The following is a 20,296-nucleotide window of genomic DNA, read 5'->3' as shown; positions in this document are numbered from 1 at the left end:
TCAGGTGATGTGCCTCATTGCCTTATAGGCCAGAAATGATGGTACTTCAACACATCTACAGTGTGATTTACAGGCATGAAGAGGAACTCAGGAACAGGGAGAGAAGGAAAGAAGTGGTTGCAACGCTTGGAAACTATGGGACAGAAGAAGAAGGAACTCACTTGAACATCGCTCTAGTGTCATCGCGCGAGGGAAGAAGGGCGGCCAGCATCTCGGCCAGCTCTGCACGCAGGTGAGGGTTCTTGATGCGCTGAGGGCTGCCCATGAACACCAGAACCAGACTCAGCAGGTGCCGAATGGAGTCCCCCGCCACATCAAACATGTCAGGCTACAGGAAAAAAGGGATAAAAATATAAAAATCACATATGTACTACCTGCAAAAAAAAGTGAGAACTGATTAGTTAAAAAAAGGTTTAAGATCCCATAGTCTCTCACAGCAAGCAGGGCAGTGAATTCATATGTACTGTGTCCAGGGCTTGGCACAGGAAGGAGGGCCCAATCCTCTCCTTCTACTGTTTTAACCCTCTCAAGTCTGATACCTATGCACACCTGGGTGGAGTGAGGAAAATCAGAGTAAAATGCCACTGTAAGAGACACAACAAAATGCCAAATATGGGCCACAAACCCTGATCACCAGTGAGCATTAGAACAGAAGTCCAATGCCTAACCAATCCTGCTGTGGCGCTTCAAAGAGGAGTCAGATAAGAGCAGTTCCACTGTACTCTCCCTGTTTGGCTAGTATACTACCTCAAACTGGTGTGAGCTGCATCCAGTAGTTCTGCTCTATTGGCCTTCTTTCAATCATAAAATCCTGAACGAGATCAAGGTAGTTGAGTTCAAAATCAGATTATTAAATACTATGAGATTGAACAAGTACTTGACTAAACAGTAAAGGTAAAAACAGCAACAAAACAACACAGGTGGTGATATAGTGTTTTTGCAGTCTTAAAATCAAAACATTCAACAATCTCAGTCATATGACTTTGACACTGTACCCCCCCCCACCTTCCTGAACTAAACCAGCAGGCGAGTGCCTGAGTGCAGACATTTTGCATGCAGATGGGAGTGTGTGGCTGTGCTCAGGCATGTGTTTATCTAAATGTTGGTTGGTGGTCGTAGGGAAGGGGGGGGGGGAGGGGAAGGGGGGGGGGAGTGACTGTGTACATGAGTGCTCTTTCCAGATGTTTCTTTTTTTGTTTTGCACCAACAGACAAAGTTTATAAAAACTGTGGGTAGTAATTAAGACTCACTTTTGATAAAAGGTGTCCAATGTTTCAGACCACACACCTATGGTCTGAAATGTTGGACACCTTTTATCAAAAGTGAGTGTTATTTTACTGATGGCGTCTCCTGTTGGACCGACGGATGAGTAAGCAGGCAGGCTTATCTGTCAGTGTGTGTCCTCATATGGGAGAAGAGGCCGATTCTGGATGCGCAGCACTTCCCACAGGTATTGCAAGGGAAAATGTCTCCAGAAGTTGAGCCCTGCTTCCTTTGTTCATGCTTCTCCTTAATGACCAGCAGTCACTTGTTTTCAAACATCTTTATGCCACTAGAGCACAGCATCCTCCAGCGAGAGCGGTCAAGGGTATCAGTTTCCCAGGAAACGATGTCTATGTCACAGGTTTTGAGGTTTGTCTTCAAGGTGTCCTTGAAGCGCTTGCAGGGTCTTCCTTCAGCTGGCCATACAAAAGCATCTTCAGGATCCTGCTGTCTGTCATGCGGATGTGTCCTGTAGCTGGCACTGGATCAGCAGGCTTTTGATGCTGGACCTGGAGGTTGGAGACCCCATCTTGCCACTTTATGCCGTGGATCTTTCGTAGGCATCTCTGGTGAAACTGCTCAAGTTGTTGAATGTGACGGCGATACGTTGTCCATGTTTCACAGCAGTACAACAAGGTGGTCAGCACAACAGCTCTGTAGGTTTTGATTTTGGTGCTGAGCCTGATGCCTTTGTTGTTCCACAGCCTGCTGTAGAGTCTGCCAAAGGCGGAGCTGGCCTTGGCGATGCGCAGCGTCACTTCTGCATCAATGGCTCCGTTGCTGCATAGGGTGCTGCCCAGGAAGCAAAACTTGTCGACTGACTTGATCTCTATGTCATCGATCTTGATTGCAGGTGTGGGGGAGGCACTGGCGTTCTGTGAGCTAGCTGGTTGGTACATGGACTCGGTCTTGCTGAGGCTAATGGTGAGTCCAAAGTGCCTGCAGGACGTTGAGAACCTGTCCATAATGAACTGCATGTCCTCATGGGTGTGCAGCAAGCGCGCAGTCATCAGCAAAGAGGAACTCTCTAAACAGTGCCTCAAACACCCTGGACCTGGCATGGAGTCGGCGCAAGTTGAAAAGTTTGCCATCTGTGCGAAACTGAATGTAGATGCCCCGGTCAGTCTTGGAAGGCATCAATCAGCACGGCAGAGAAGAGAATTGAGAACAGTGTGGGTGCCAGGATGCAGCCCTGCTTCACTCCATTTACCACAGGGAATGGATCCGACATGTCAGTATTTTCCTGTACTCTCGTCTGCATGCCATCGTGGAAAGACGCAATCAGCTGGATTAGGCTCTCTGGGCAGCCAAACTTTAGGAGGATCTTCCACAGACCACGGCGGTTCACTGTGTCGAAGGCCTTAGTCTAGTCTACAAAGACCATGTGGAGCTCCTTGTTCTGCTCACGGCACTTCTCTTACATCTGGCGTATGGCAAACACCATGTCACACGTTCTCCTGCCTGAGCGAAAGCCACACTGTGCTTCAGGCAGCTGGATTCAATCTGCTCGTAGTGCTTTTCCTGACGTTGTCAGCTTCAGAGCCTTCCGGGTCTCGGCCTGGGTGGGAGGGGCAGCTAGTGAGTCATTGACTGGTAGCTGTGGGAGGGCTGCAATTGCCTCGTCAGATACGGGCGAATCCCTGTTGAGGAGGGTGTTGAAGTGCTCTGCCCAATGGGCAAAGATGTCTTTCTTGTCTGTCAGGAGGGTGGTCTGGTCCAAGGCTCGGACAGGGGTTGATCCTGTGACTCTCAGCCCATACACAGCTCGAAGACCATCATGGAAGGTCTTCATGTCGTGAGCATCAGCAGCAGACTGGAGCTCTTCGGACTTTCTATCCCACCAGGTGTTCATCATCTCACGCAGCCTCTTCTGTACAAGTTGCTTGGTTTGCAAGAACTGGATCTCCATCCTCTGGCAGTCTTTATCGGAAATGTGATCCTGATGCCGTATATGCAGTGTGTTCAGGAGCTTGGAGATTCCAGATTTGTTCTCGTCAAAGCAGTCTTTGTGGCTCTTCTGTACAAAGCCGAGTGTGTCAGCTGCTGTGTACACAGCATCTCTAAAGCTGCTCCATGCCTCTTCTACATCAGTTGATGCAGGAATTTCTTGGAGAGCTGCTTGGATTTGCTGCTGCAGCATGTCCTTAGTGATGGGGAGGTGGTGGATGTTCAGCTTTCTAGGGGGTTTCTGCCTGGCTGGTTGGAGCTTGCGTGCAAGCCTGATGTTCATCTTGCTGTGTACCAGGTGATGGTCCGACCAACAGACTGCTCCTCACCTCTGTCCCTCTGCCGGACAATCACATAGTCAGCATGTGCCATTGCTTGGAGTGGGGGTGTGTTCTTGTACTTGTCCGCTTGTTGGAAGAGGGTGTTGGTGATGGTCAGACCATGCTGCGCGCAGAGTGAGAGCAAAAGCAGTCTGTTGGAGTTGCACTTGCCAGTGCTGTGCTGTCCTAGGACTTTTGGCCACGAGGAGAAGTCCACGCCGACTCGGGTATTGAAATCCCCAAGGATGATCAGCCTATCCTTTCTGTCTACTGCTGAAATGGTGTAGCTGAGCTCCTTGTAGAAAGATTCTTTGGTGTCATCAGGGTTGGTCATCGTCGGGGCATAGCAGCTGATGACCGTGGAGAAGCGATCCTTGGACAGCTTCAGACGCAGGGTCATCAGCCTATCGTTTATCACACGTGGAAGGTGGTCAAGCTGTCATGCAAGTTTGATTCGTATGGCAAAGCCCACGCCTGAGGTTCTTGGGGTGCCATCTGGCTTCCCAATGCAGTAGAAGGTGTAGCCCCCTCCAACTTCCTCCAGCTGGGTTTCACCGGCAAACCTGGTTTCGCTCAGGGCTGCTATGTCCACCTGGTAGCGATCAAGCATTCTAGCAATAAGCACTGTGCGCCTTTCTGGTCTGTCATCTCTGTCTAAAAGGGTGCGAACATTCCAGGCACCCAGAGTCAGGGCATGACTCCTGGTTCTTTTCTTCTGTTGTATTCAACCACTAGTGTTGGATGTCCAAGTAGGTGCGGTTTCCTACTAGGTACTAGGCGAGGCAGTCTTTGTTTAGGGATCCTTTTATCTCCCCTTCCCCATGTGGGGAGAGCAGTGCTGTCCCTAATAAGGGCTGCTCTGATACTGTGGGAGGATACGGGCACTGTATCTGCCCCAGTCTACGGCGGATGACCATCACCCCACAGCTGCCTGCATGCAGTCGTGACTAGGAACTGCCAGCAGCATCCTCTGCCTGTCCCCATTACCACTTCTCCATTGCTGCAGGGCTTGGGAAAGCTGGGTGTTGAAGGGCTAGCTTGTTGTTCCAACATTAGCCTGGTTGCCTGACCAGCACAGGTGACTTTTTTTTTTTTTAGAGAGGAGTTGTGCAGTCCCTTCCCCACTCTCTCGCCTACTGACGCTCACAGTCCCAGAGGTGCAGATACTGCCATGTGTAGGATGGCCTCAGCAGGTGCAGGTTTTTTCTTTGGAGCTCCGTCTCCTAGGAGGACTTCCAGCCAAGGATAAGAGCTCCCCTTGCCCTTTGGTCATCCTCTTCCGCCTTCACAGCCGTCAGCTGGGAAAGGTTTCCTCCCCCGCCTGGTCCATCGTTGGGAGACTTCACATGTGGCAGGTAGTACTGGGTTACATGGTACCAGTAGCAAGGGCTATTTTACTACCCACAGTTTTAATAAACTTTCTCCATTTTGTGCTTTTATAGACTCAGCAGTCATTCTTCATTTAACTGTCGTACCTTTTTTTGTTTTCATTTTCATTTACTGAATTCATTGGTGTAATACATGTAGCATGTATGTGCACGTGCATGTGTGTTTATGTGTGCATTTCACTGATATGGACTGATCTGTTGGATGTTTCTATTTCTACATACTGATGAGCATTACTAAATCATACGTGTGTGTGTGTGTGTGTGTGTGTGTTGTGTGCGTGCGCATACGCGCGCACTTGCATTAAGTGGTAATGAGTGTGTACATGGTTGATTTTTCTGGGTTGTTTTGAGTTATCTTAAAGAGTTTACATTATTTTACAATCAATTTACTGAACTTATTGGCATGATATATGTTGTGTGCGTGTGTATGTGTGTGTCTGTGCACGTGTGCACATTTTACTGATACATATGGATTTATTTGTTGGCTATTTTATTTGCCAGTATTGATGTGCAATACTTCATTGTCTTAACTCGCATGCGTGCGTGTGTTCATGCATGCGTGCGTGCCTGTGTGTGGCTTGTTTTAGTCTATTGACAGCTATTGTGGGTTTTTTATTTGACTTGTGTATTGACAGCTTTTGTGGATTTTTTTTGACTAATGTTAATCTCTTCAGATGGCATGCATAATCTTATTATGTTTGTGTTTATAATGACCCTGTAATCCCACAATTTTATTTCCATGTGTATTATTACTATTAATAAAATATTTTTTTAATCTGAATTTGAAATTGAAAGTAACAGGGAAAGAACAACTATATTGTACTGTGGACAAGAACATTATTCTGATGATCAAAATGATATTTGAAGTTTATCCTATTTTAGCATGTTTTATCAGATTTTTGCTTATCCAAGATGGCCTCCACTGGAAGAAAACAGCACTTGTCTTGCTCAAGATTGGCATACAAAATGAAATAAATAATTCTGGCAAAGTGAATACACTTGTTGAAAAGAACTCGCAAGCATTCTTTCCTTTGGGAATTGTAGTAAAAACCAATTAATGGTTGTATGATTAGAAAGTAATGAAATACCAGTATAAACCATATGTCCAAAGCCAGTTATTAATGCCCACTTTTTTGTGCCCAAGATTTTTGGACATTTTGTTTTCTGTTTTGATGTTTACACACCAGTTCTCACCAAAAAAGAAAACAGTGTACTTGAAACTAAAAGTAATTTCAGTGCCATGTACCTTCACTGCCTCCCACCCCCTCCTCCTCCACACATCTTAAACAGCACGTTATCTCTTTGCATCAATCTCAACAATTCATGTTTCCTGATTTCATAAAAGTCTGTGACTGTGGTTTTTGGAACAGAATGTTTTGCAGTTTCTGTGTCCTGAAGACCTGTGATTCTTGAGGACTTTATCTGCAGGGAGAGGGGGTGGTATGGGGTTGGGGGGTTGGGAGGGGGCAGTCCACTGTATATAAACAAAAGAATGAACTTACCTATATCAATCCCCCAAGAATGTGGTCCATTTCAAAACTTTGGTCTCTATACCACAGTATTTAATAAACCACTGTCAGGCTTTAAGATTGTTTATATGACATACCTCCTACCATGTATGAATAGTGGGAACTGGTGCATGATGTGGAAAGGGAGGAGGGGGATATGCATAAGTAGGGCATCTACTCCCTTAAAGCAGATGTAATATACCTAAAACTCTCCCAAATCTGTCACATACACATACACACTCAGTGAGACCCCCCCCTCCCCCCAAACCCCCACCCTCCTCCACCCACCCACACACACGCACACAAGATTACAAGATAATTTATTGTCTTTAAAAGGAGATGCTTGGTGTGGTGTCACACAGTTAAATCCTATGTAGTATAAATATAGACATACATAAACCATTCTGCTGATTTGCATATGATCAGAAGCACACAGTCTCTGCTGCATCACATATCTATGTGCCCGCAATCAATCTCCATTTTACACTCATTATAAGAAATTACTAAAATTATGTAAAACGACCTTCAAATATAAACAAGTAGGTTACAATGATAAGTAAGCCCATATATCAAGACTCCTTGTCCCATACTAGCAACTAGGAACATGCACACACACACACTCTCTCTCTCACATACTCTCTCTCACTCTCATGCACACACACATATCCTCACAAACACAAGCACACACTTCCTAAATATAGTCACTATTACTTTCCACCATTACATCAAAAGGTGGATACCAATGAGCAAATCAGCACAGCTATATACATTTGAGAAGGGATCAAGTACACTCCATGCCCCAGCCCTGTTCCACCAGATATACCAAATATTCATTCTTGTGCTGTAAAAGTCCAGTTTAATTCTTCACTCTTAACTGTCCTAACTGTATACCTACCTCAGGGTCCAAATGACTTTAATACAGAGTGGATTCGAACCTTACAAACAGACCAGGACAAAACAGTTCTCATCACGGGAGACTTTAATGCACACTCGCCATTTTGGGAGAAAAGCTGCCAGTTGATCACTAGCAATCGTTTTATTGAAAACATTGTAGATGCTTCTCTATACCTACTTAACGATGGCAGAATAACACGTGTCCCAGACAATCGAAGTCATTGAGCAACTGCCATAGATCTTACTTTAATCTCACCAGATCTGGCACCAATATGTGACTGGCATACACTGAATGACACTCTTAATAGTGATCATTTGCCTATAATCACAAGACTTGAATCAAAAATATCTCAGTCGATAGATCATACCGAGGATAAGATTCCAAAATATAATTACAGACTTGCGAACTGGGATAAATTCAGAAGTTTACTTTCATCGTTTCAAATTAACAACATAAACGATACAGACGTCAACAGTTTATATTTGATATTTACAAATGAAGTCATCACTGCTGCAAATGAATATATTCCAAAGTTCAAATCGGTTAAAGGTCATAAGCACCCTGGTAATATCTGGTGGAATGAGGCTTGTGAAGCAGCAAAGAAAGAAAAGAAGTCAAAATTCAAAATATACATAAAAGTAAAATCCCCCCCCCCCCAATCATTTAGAGATGAAAAAAGCTAAAAAATAAAGCAAATAGTGTTAACGCACAAGCAAAAAGGCAGTACTGGTCGTCTTTCTGCACAAATGAAGTTTTCAATTACAAAGATATGCAAAACGTATGGGAAAAACTAAAAACAATGAAAAATGGAATATATTTACCACAATGCTCTATTAAACTGGACCATACAGATCTACCTTCAAATATTGAAAAGGCAGAGGTTTTTGCTGACATGTTTAGTAACCATTGTAGAAACACTGGTTTGTCAGAAGAAAGTAGAAAGTATAGAGAAAGCCAAGAGAAAAATGAAGCATACCAAGGTTTAGAGAGCGTAAATCATCTATATATAAATAGTGAAATAACACTATATGAAATAAAGGAATGTCTCTCAAATCTCGGCAGCAAAAAAACATCAGTTGGTTTAGACGGTATTTCAAACGAAATGTTGAGACATTTGCTTGGAAATTTGACTGATTTCTTACACTTATTTTTAAAGAAATGTTGGTCTGGTGTGACATTCCTCTTGTGTGGAAACACTCAATCGTTGTCCCAATACACAAACAGGGCAAACACAGAACAGATAAAAACAGTTATCGACCAACTGCCTTAACATCGCATGTATGCAAACTTGTTCATTATTGTGAGAAGCACAGCGTAATACCTATAAACCAAGCTGGCTTTAGAAAAGGTAGATCCTCCACAGAACATCTAGTCAAACTGACTTCACAGATAAAGCAACAGTTTGCAAGGCAAACAAATGTACTAGCGACTTTTTTTTTTTATGTGAAAAAAGCATACGAACAAGTGTGGCATGCTCGACTTTTATATAAACTGAAAAATATCGGTATCACAGGTAATATGTATGATTATATTAGAAGTTGGTTTTTTTTTTATCAGATAGATTTATACAAGTAAGAATAGGAAATACCTACTCAAACCCCAGACAATTACACATGGGGTTACCACAAGGATCAGTAATTTTGCCAATTTTATTTAATATATTATTAGCAGATCAACCTAACAAGCTAGCTAAAGATACAGTCTTGGTTCAATATGCTGATGATATTTGTTTATGGATGAAGGTGACAATGAAAAATAAAATGCCTACCAGGACACTGAATTACACAAAGAAAATATACCAGCGGGAACTTGATAAAATCAGCAACTTTATGACAGAAAATGGCTTATCACTGTCCTTAGGAAAAACAAATATGATGCTGTTTAATACAGGATCAGACCCAGAAAAGCTCCCTGTGTTTACAATGAATGGTATTATCATCAGGTATACACAGTCTGTTAAATTTTAGGGAGTCTCTTTCTTCAAAACTTTCGTGGAATTACCATATTGACTATATATTAAATAAAGCAAGGAAAGGTCTAAATTTCCTTAAAATAATTTGTAAACAGTACTGGGGACAAGATACCAAAGCGTTAATATCTCTCGCTACCTCCCTCGTACGTTCACGCTTGACATATGCTCAAGAAGTATTTTTCAGTGCTCCACTGCATTTGTTAAAGAAGCTGCAAAGCATTGATTGTAAGGCGTATAAACTCGCTCTTGGTGTTCCCATTCTTACATCAAATTTAGGGACTTACAGAGAAGCAGGTGCTTTATCTCTTGATGAACAAAGGAAAGCTTCAGCCACGAAATTCGTTATCAAATCTTCCGCATATGAAACCTTTTCAAAAGAAGAAGCTAATTTGAGTTCACAAAAAGATTTTGCTAAAAGAGCTAAGACGATACAGTCTATGACATCCATTAATACATTTGCATCAGATATCATTCGTGCCACGGAAACAAAAGACAAGCAAATTGCAAAAATACCTACTTTTTCACCAGTCCCTGAATGGGAGCAGTGTAAAGCTACCTTTGACACAGATTATACAGATTTATCCAGAACCAGTCACCATTTCTGTTAAAACCTGAAGTACTCTCCCATACATAAAATCAATATTCAAATTATCTAAAAATATACACAGATGGATCTGTTCTAGAAGATGGTAATTTAGGAGCGGCTTTTGTAATTCCTTCGTTTAGAATAGAAAAATTATACTATATTGGTAGACAATATTCCATGTTCACAGCTGAACTTATAGCCATACTTATGGCCTTAAATTATATTTCAGACATTCCAAAAACTGTATGTGATATTTTATTATGTGTAGACTCGAAGTCAGTGTTACAAACAATAGAATCTCCAAATTCAAAGAAGTGAATTGAGATGACAATGGAAATAAAACATATTATTCATCAATTGACAAAACAGGGTATTAATATAACTTTCTGTTGAGTACCTTCGCACTGTGGAATATCTTCTAATAAGTGGGTAGACTAAGCAGCCAGAAGAGCAGCATGTAATTTCGAAGGAGCAATACAACTTGACATCCAGTTAGATCTACATGAATGCTTTGGTAGTATAGAAAATGTATCTAGAAATCGATTTAAAAAACTGCTTATCGATTCAAATAATCAATATTACCAGTATTGTGTAAACACAAAGAATGCAGCTAATCCCAAACATTTTCTAAATTTGACACCAAGAGCACATTCAAGACAAATCAAAAGTCTAATGTATTGATTTCGTTTGAATGCCTTTCGTACAAAATTTTCTAAAAATATAAAATGTATGTGCGGTAAGCAAATAACTGTAAACCATCTACTCATTCATTGTCCTAGCATAAGACAGTTAATTCCAAAAGATGTAGTTGATGACTTGTTTACCAATATTCCATCAGCCACTGAAAAGATTTTGAATGATTATTCATTGCTTAGAATGTTTTCAGAAATTTTAAACTCCAGTCCAGTTGGTATCCTCCTTTGATGTATTCTAATTAATGTCGCTATTTATATTTACACTGTTGTAGGTTAATACTTGCTGACATGCATACATATATTCTCCTTCCTATGACACCTCATTCATTACACACCACAATCTCTTTAGCCTTTAATTTCTTATAATGTACTTTTTCTCTACTACAAAAGATGAACAGTTTCTTACACTAATATACACATGTATTCCCTTTCCTTTATCCACTACTTTTCTCCTATGTCAACCCCCATTCTTCTTGGATATATATACAGAAACTCTGCATTGACATATACCTGGCTTGATGACTTTGTATATATTATGGATCAAATTAACGCTTGTAACCGCAACACCTTGCTGCTTGGTGACTTTAACTATGACATATTAAAGCCCCACCCAGCCTGGCAGTCAACCATTACATTGTTTGGGTTATACCAGATGGTAAAGAATCCAACCGGAGTTATTTTCACTTCCTCTATCCTGTTAAATCACATATACGCTAAAAACGAACCTTAAATATCCAATGTGAATGTCTTAGACAAGAGTATCAGTGATCATTCTGTTATTGTCTGCACCTGGTTACATTAACCCCCTAAATCACAAAGCAAAGGCCATACAACTATGTACAACAGATCTTTCAAGAACTTTGATAAAAATGCTTTTTTCCATGATCTTAGCTTAACACCATTTGATAATGTTTCGAATCTCTATGACACCATCAATGCTCTGGATACCTTTTATGATATCAGTATCAGTATCAGTAGCTCAAGGAGGCATCACTGCATTTGGACAAATCCATATACGCAACACCACATCTGCTAAGCAGATGCCTGACCAGCAACATAACCCAACGCGCTCAGTCAGGCCTTGAGAAAAAAAAAAGAAGATATATTTCTTTCTGTGACAGACAAACACACACCTTTTCAAAGGAAAGGGTTTATGTCCCAAACCTTCTGGCTGGCTCACAACGAAAAATATCAAAAGGAAGGAAGGAATGAGATCACCTTAAACGTGAAACTTCTTCGTTTGTGGGCTGCAACCCCCACGTTTACTTGTATGTACACAAGTGGGCTTTTACATTCATCATTATGCCCATCACTCGGGATGGAGCATAGGCCATCGACGACCCCTCGCCACCGCACTCTGTTCTGGGCTGTTCTGGCTATTCCAGTCCAGCTGGTCCCTTGCTGCTTCAGCTCTGCCTCGGTGTCTCATCTTCAGCTGTTGCGAGGCCAGCCTCTCTTCCTCTTTCCCTGCGGTTTCCAGGTCAGGGCTTGGCGTGTGATGCTGGACGCTGGCTTCCTGAGGGTGTGTCCGATCCAGTCCCACTTCCTCCGCAGTATCTGCTTGGCCACTGGTTCCTGTCCTGCTCGCTCCCACAGATCTTCGTTTCAGATCTTCTCCTGCCATTGGATTTTGTAGATGCGCCTCAGACAGGTGTTGAAGAATGTCTGAATCTTCTGCTGCATCGTCTGTGTTGTCTGCCATGTCTTGCATCTGTAGAGCAGAATTGACTTCACATTGGAGTTGAAGATGCGGAGTTTGGTTTTCATACTGATTGCTCCAGATGTCCAGATGTCCTTGAGCATGATGAAAGCTGTTCTTGCCTTGCCAATTCTGGCTGTGACGTCTCGGTCCGTGCCTCCCTGTCGGTCAACCACGCTTCCCAAGTAGACGAAAGACTCCACCTCCCTGGGCTCTCCACCTACTGTGACTGGTGTGTTGGCAGTGGTGTTGATCTTCATCAGCTAGATCTTCTTCTTGTTAATCTTGAGCCCTATCCAGGCTGACGTGGTCTCCAGGCGATTGGTCTTGTCCTACATCTGGCTGTGGTTGTGTGACAGGAGCGCCAGGACTCAGCGAAGTCGAGGTCATCCAGAGTGTCCACTGTATACCGTTGTTCCTGCCTGTTGTAGTTGTCTTCATGATCCAGTCAATGACCAGGAGGAAGAGGAACAGTGATAGCAGGCACCCCTGACAAACTCCGGTCTTCACCTCAAAACTTTCGGACAGCTGGCCTGCGTGGGCAATCCTGCAGCTCAAGCCCTGGTAGGTGCACTGGATGAGGGAGATGATCTTCTCTGGGACTCCGCAGTGCCTCAGCAGCTACCACAGCATCTCTCTGTCCACACTGTCGAAGGCCTTCTCATAATCTATGAAGTTGATGTAGAGGGGGGAGTTCCACTCCAGCGACTGCTCCACAATAATGCACAGGTTGGCGATCTTGTCGGCACAGGATTTGTTCCGCCGGAAACCTGCCTGCTGGTCTCGGAGCTTGGGGTCGACGGCCTCTTTCATCCTTTCCAGTAGAACCCTGTTGAGAACCTTGCCTGGCGTTGACAGGAGCATGATCCCTTCGTAGTTGCTGCTGTCCCTGAGGTCTCCTTTCTTTCAGCAGCTTGATGATGATTCCTTCTTTCCACTGGGTCAGTACCTCCTCCTTCTCCCAGATCTTGCTGAAGAGGCTGTATAGCATGCTGACAGCTGTTTCTGTGTCTGCTTTGATGGCTTCTGCTGGTATCTAGTCCGGCCCTGCAGCCTTCCTATTTCTCAGAGTCATGATGGCCTTCTTGATCACTGCCTTTGAGGGTTTGTCGCAGCTGATGGGCAGTTCTGTCTCTGTGGGTGGGATGTCTGGTGATGCGTCAAGGGCAGGGCAGTTCAGCAGCTCCCTGAAGTGTTCTGCCCATCGTTTCAGCAGTTCCTTGGATGTTGTCAGTGGGTTCCCGTTCTTATCCTTCACTGGCTTGTCTGTCTGCTGGAACTTGCCCATCAGCTTCTTGGTCACCAGGTACAGGTCCTTCAGGTTCCCCTGTCCGGCTGCTGCCTCTGCTTGACTGGCCAGGTCATCGATGTAGTTCCTCTTGTCCTTCTTGATGCTCCTCTTTACATCTCTGTCTGCTGCTGTGTACTCTTCCTGTGCCTTTGCCTTAGTTGCTCTTGTTCGGCTCGTGTTCAGCGAAGTTTTCTTCTCTTTCCTTGTTTCCAGCCTGTGGATGGTGTCGGCAGAGATCCATTCCTTGTGCTGAGTCTTCTTCTTGCCAAGGACCTCTTCACATGTGTCGTGCCAGAGCTTCTTGCTGTGTTCCCACTGTGTCTCGATGTCCATCTCACCATCTTCTATCAGCTCTTGTAGTGGCTGAAACCTGTTGGAAAGGCTGATCTGGAAAGCTGCTTGTGTGTCCTTGTTTCTGAGCAGTCCAACATTGTACCTTGTCCGTGAGGCGAAGTCTCACTGTCGTTGTAAGAAGGTGGTGGTCTGATGACACATCAGCTCCTCTCATCACTCGTACATCCTGCCATGATCTCCTGAACTTGTGGCTAATGCAGATGTGGTCCATCTGGTTCTCTGTTACGTGGTTCGGGGATCTCCATGTGGCCTTGTGGATGCGCTTGTGTGGGAAGATACTTCCTCCTATCACCAGCTGGTTCAGGGCGCACAGGTCTGCAAAGCGCTCACCATTGTTGTCCCTTCCGATCTTGGCGTTGAAATCTCCCATCAGTATGGTTACATCTTTGGCTCCTCTTCTGTCCATCACTGTCTGTAGTTGTTGGTAGAAGTCCCCTTTCTTCTCTTCTTCCGCATCATTGATGGGAGCGTAGCACTGGATGATGTTCAGCCTGATTCTTCTTGGTGTTAAACTTGGCTGTGATGATGCAGGAGTTGACAGGTTCCCAGCCAATGAGTGCCCCCTGTGCCTCCGGTGCCAGCATCAGGGCCACACCTTCAGTGTGGGGGGCTCCATCCTCTGAGTGTCCTGAATACAGCAGTTGCTCTCCAGATGAAAGTCATCTGTCCTGACTGTAACCACCTTGTCTCACTCAATCCTAGCACTCTGATCTTGTAGTTTTTCATCTCTCTGGCTACTTGGATGGTTCTTCCTGCTTCATACATCGTCCTGATGTTCCATGTGGCTACTCGCATTGTTGTCCTGGGTGTCAGAAGGGGAGTCAGCCTTGCAGCTTTCTTTCGGCTTTCACTGCACCACGTCATAAGTCTCCAGGACGGAGACCCTTCCTTGCCCAGGTGAATGTTTTGGTTCTTTGTCGTCGATGCTTGTGTAACTGGTCTTTTTTACAGGTAGGGTAGTTAACCCTACGCAAACCCCTTTATCCTCTGGGTGAGGTGATCCTGCCTTAGTCGCCTCTTACGACATGCATGGCAGGGCAGTGGGTCTATTCTATCAGTGCCCAACCCACAGGGCAAGGCTTTTACATACATGACCATTTTTACCCCGCCATGTAGGCAGCCATACTCCATTTTGGGGGGTGTACATGCTTGGTATGTTCTTGTTTCCACAACCCACTGAACGCTGACATGGATTACAAGATCTTAAACATGCATATTTGATCTTCTGCTTGCATATACACATGAAGGGGGTTCAGGCACCAGCCGGTCTGCACATATATTGACCAGGGATATCGGAAAAATCTCCACCCTTTACCCACCAGGCGCTGTTACCAAGATTCAAACCCGGAACCTCCGATTGAAATTCCAACGCTTTGACCACTCAGCTATTGCGGACGTACGAGTCAAGAGGGCCATGTGCGGCACCGAGTGCTGGACAGACCACCGCCTTATCGTCTCCAAACTCAACCTCTGCATCCAGCCCAAGAGACGGCCTCAGGGCATGAAAGCACCCAAATGCCTGAATGTCAACACGCTGGAGCTAGACAACATCAAACAGAGCTTTGCTGACACCCTGGAGGAACGCCTTGAATCCACCGTGCTGGACAACCAGAATGTTGAGACAGCATAGGGCGCACTGCATGAGATGGTGTACAACACTGCCATGGAGTGCCTGGGGCCTTCTGCCAGGAAGCACAAAGACTGGTTTGATGAGAACTGCTGACGGGCGCAATCGCCGAGTGGTTAAAGCGTTGGACTGTCAATCTGAGGGTCCCGGGCTCGAATCACGGTGACGGTGCCTGGTGGGTAAAGGGTGGAGATTTTTACGATCTCCCAGGTCAAAATATGTGCAGACCTGCTAGTGCCTGAACCCCCTTCGTGTGTATATGCAAGCAGAAGATCAAATACGCACGTTAAAGATCCTGTAATCCATGTCAGCGTTCGGTGGGTTATGGAAACAAGAACATACCCAGCATGCACACCCCTGAAAACGGAGTATGGCTGCCTACATGGCGGGGTAAAAACAGTCATACACGTAAAAGCCCACTCGTGTGTATACGAGTGAACGCAGAAGAAGAAGATGAGAACTGCACTGAGATCAAGCAGCTGCTGGAAGACAAACGCCAAGCCTACAGAGCCCACATTGAAGATCCCAAGTCACAGTCAAAGAAAGACATACTGAAGAGTGCACGCAGCACCATCCAGCTGAAGCTGCGGCAGATGCAGGATTCCTGGTTGAGCAACAAAGCTGATGAGATCCAGGGCTTTGCAGACAGGAACGACATGAACTTCTATAATGGCCTGAAAGAAGTCTGCGGTCCCACCACCTCCAGATCTGCTCCACTCATCAGTGCTGATGGTTCTACCCTAATCACTGACAAGGACGGGATCCTTGAGAGATGGGCTGAACACTCTGACAGCATACTGAACCGCCCTTCCACCATCAACGATGAAGCCATCAACCGAATCCCCCAGGTGCCAGTCAGAGAGTCGTTGGATGCCATTCCAACTTTGGAGGAGACCTAGAAAGCTATCCGTCTGCTATCCAATGGCAAAGCCCCTGGTTCAGACTCCATTCCAGCTGAGGTCTACAAAGAAGGTGGTATGGCGCTGACTGAGAAGCTTCATCAGCTATTCCAGCTCATCTGGCAGCATGAGGCAGTTCCACAGGACTTCAAAGACGCTTCCATCATACACCTGTACAAGCGCAAAGGAAATTGTCAGGCCTGTGACAACCATCGTGGAATATCCCTGCTGTCTGTCGCAGGCAAGACTGGCCAGAGTGCTACTCAACCGTCTCATAGCGCACCTTGAGCAAGGTCTCCTACCAGAGAGCCAGTGTGGCTTCCGGAAAGAACGCGGGACTATCGACATGGTGTTTGCTGCCAGGCAGCTCCAGGAGAAGTGTCAGGAACAGAACGCCGACCTTTACTCCACCTATGTCGATCTGACCAAGGCCTTGGATACTGTTAGCAGAGATGGCCTTTGGAGAATCATGGCGAAGTACGGATGTCCCAGAAAGTTCATCACCATCATATGGCAACTACACGATGGGATGCTGGCCCGAGTCCAAGACAATGGAGAGACTTCAGAACCATTCCCTGTCTCCAACTGAGTCAAGCAAGGGTGTGTTCTTGCCCCCACCCTGTTCAGTCTCATGTTTTCAGCCATGGTGACAGATGCCTTCAGAGACGCTGACGTAGGCATTGGCATCAGGTACCACACAGATGGCTCACTCTTCAACCTCAGGAGGCTTCAAGCAAAAACCAAGGTGAGGACAGACACCGTCAACGACTTCCTGTTTGCTGATGACTGCGCTCTCAATGCTGCCTCCGAAGCTGACATGCAACACAGCATCGACAAGTACTCTGTTGCCTGTGACAACTTTGGCCTCACAATCAGCACAAAGAAGACTGAGGTGATGCACCAGCCAGCTCCAGGAAAGCCTTACATTGAACCAAACATCTTCATCAACGGGCAACGACTGAATGCGGTGGACAAGTTCACATACCTGGGCAGTACACTCTCTTGCACAGTTGTCATCGACGACGAGGTGAATGCCAGACTCGCCAAAGCCAGCGCTGCCTTCGGCAGACTCCATAAGAACGTTTGGAACAGGAGAGGCATCACCCTGGAGACGAAGCTCAAAGTATACAGGGCCATAGTTCTCACCACACTGCTCTATGGATGTGAATCATGGACGGTCTACAAACGCCACGCCAAAAATCTGAACCACTTCCACACCACCAGCCTCAGAAAACTTCTCGGCATAAAGTGGCAAGAGAAGATCCCTGACACAGAGGTGCTCACTCGTGCAAACTTGCCCAGCATCTACACCATCTTGATGCAGGCCCAGCTAAACTCCAACATGGCAAGCGCTCCCATGGAGGCCAAAAGAAGCGTTTCAAAGACACTCTGAAAGCTTCTCTGAAGGCCTTCAACATCAGCCATGACACATGGGAGCTGAATGCAATGGACAGACCAAAGTGGCATTCAGCTGTCTACAAAAGTGCCAAATCCTGTGAGGCCAACAGAATCGCTGCAGCAGAGCAACGCAGACAGGCCAGGAAAAGCAGTGCCAGCAAGTCCCCGACAGCCGCCACCATCCCCTGTCCACACTGCGTCAGAACCTTCCGGGCGCGGATTGGCCTGACCAGTCATCTGCGCACCCACAGATCCCAACCCACCCACCCCCAGGATGACTAGATGGTCCTCGTTGATCCCGACGGACGAACCACACATTGCGGCCGTTGAACATCAAACTAAACAACAAGAGAAAGAGTCTGTTAAAACACAAAAACAATTTTAAGAGAAAAAACAGAAAGCAGCCAACAAAAAAAAAAGAAAAAAAAAAGAAAAAAGAAATAAAGTAAAAGATCTCATTTGCGCTTCCAAACAAGCAATCTTCAACAAACTGTTAAATTCCAATGAAGATACTTCCTCATTATGGCAAGCAATTAAATTATTAATGAAATTACTAACAAGTCTCCTGGTAATACATTTCTTAAACATAGCTGAGTCAACAAAATCTAATAAAACACTATCCGCAGAAAATTATAATCTGCCTTCCTCTCTTTCAACATTCTGAAACAGCAGACTTCAGCATGAGGATTCTTACAGTCCACAAAGTTGGTGCTCTCATTTCTACTCTGAGAAACAAAAAATCAATTGGACCTGACGAAGCTTCTCTATTGAGACTCGCATTTCCTTTCAATGTTGTTCCCCTTACATTCATATACAACATGAGTATCAAACAGGGTGTCATTCCCCATGCTCTTAAGACTGTAAAAGTGATCTCATCACTGAAGTCAAAAGACATGTCAGATTTGAACAACTCTAGACCCATTCCAATTCTGTCAGTTTTATTATCAAAACTACTCAAAAGACATGTTCACAAACATCTCATGCAATATCTTGAAAATCAAAAACTCTTCCATCCTTTGCAGTCCGGCTTCCGAAACTGCCATTCATATCAAACAGCATCAGTCTGTTTGTGTGATTCATGGTTGTCTGGCATCAGCCGCAGTGAAATCCTAGGTGCTGTTTTTCTTGACTTAAAGAAAGCTTCTATCTTGTTGACCGCAAAATATTACTTCAAACATTGTCATTGTATCTCAGGGACCCCAACACGCTGTCCTTTTCTGAATCATTCCTTACTGACAGAACACTTCCACTGAAGCAATTCAAAGTGAAGTTCCTCAAGGATCCGTTCTTGGACCACTTCCATTCTGCATATCTACCAATGATCTTTCTTTGACTATCAGACCCAAGAGTCTCGTGTGATCTTTTCGCAGAAGACACTTCCCTTCATTCCAATGCTGTCAGCGTTGCTGCAGTTCAATATTCTCATAAGACGGGCATAAAAGGAAATTTTTTTTCCTAAAATTATGTTTATCTAAATACTTATCATGAACCCATGTAGTGCAGACTCCGGCAGGGAGTCCGATTGCTGTCCAGTGCAAACTACTATCCGCCTATGCAGAGAAAACGAAAGTAGCTATGGCCGATAACCTCCTGAAAGTAGGTTACCTCTCCTCTGTATCCCTGACTAGCTTCCTCTTTTGATGGCACCTAACCGTAACCAGTGCAGTGTGCAGAGAGAACATGAAGCGGGGTAGAACGGGAGGTCTTAAATGTGGGTCACGCTCACCTGTTCTGTCTGTGCATGGTGATGGCTTGTTGTGCGACCACTGCAGAGGCGATGCCTCTTGAGCCATCTTTGATGAAGTGTGAGAGGTCTCTCAAGCAGAAATCAATAAAGTAGCAGGGTTTTTCTTGAGTGGGCAAGGCGAAAGATGAGGACCAAGCCCTGACTTCATGAACTCTGGCTGAGGAGGCATTAAGTCCCAACCCTACGTCTGTATACATGCCTTTAATCACATTGATTGTCCTTCGACACAGAGATGTCTTGCTAATCTTGCGAGAGAGGTCAAGGAGTCAATTGATGAACTAGTGTCGAACTTTTCCAATCAAAGTGACAGGTGGGAATGTGTACCCTGTGGGGTTTTCAGAATTGAGTTAGAGGGCGGATAGTTTATCATGAAGGCCTTGAGAAATGTAGGAGGGCAGGCGGAGGCTGAACCTCAATGCAAGGTGCATGTGGCCTGATCCGATAGAGTCAACATCGGCTGTGGGCCAATTGGGAAAGAAATAATTGTGTTTGAAGGGATCTGTGGCCCCAGACAGAGGCAGCCCACCAGGTTATTGGGCTTGCCTTAGGCGTGACCATCCTATCTGTAGATCTCCTCCATGTGATGGGCGTGCCCCCCCCCCCCCCAACCTCCATTTTTTGTAGCTACAAAAGGTGACACTGGCCTGTTGCCTGAGCATGGAATGGCAGGCATTAGGCTACAAGAGACGTGATACTTGATGGCTTCT

General features: G+C 45.1%; 1 protein-coding gene across 1 annotated transcript in view; it reads right to left on the bottom strand.

The window, feature by feature from the left end:
• The window catches only part of LOC143282275 (ubiquitin conjugation factor E4 A-like), a 149,292-nt gene that overhangs the window by 41,093 nt on the left and 87,903 nt on the right, over positions 1 to 20,296 (bottom strand). Inside the window, exon 13 of the mRNA XM_076587878.1 lies at positions 162 to 328. Within this exon, the coding sequence (XP_076443993.1) occupies positions 162 to 328 (167 nt within the window). The remainder of the gene's footprint in view (positions 1 to 161; positions 329 to 20,296) is intronic.

This window comes from Babylonia areolata, chromosome 1, assembly GCF_041734735.1.
Source record: "Babylonia areolata isolate BAREFJ2019XMU chromosome 1, ASM4173473v1, whole genome shotgun sequence".
In the NCBI taxonomy this organism is placed as follows: domain Eukaryota; kingdom Metazoa; phylum Mollusca; class Gastropoda; order Neogastropoda; family Buccinidae; genus Babylonia; species Babylonia areolata.
Note: the sequence above shows the minus strand (reverse complement) of the source record. Positions and strands in the feature narration are given on the sequence as shown.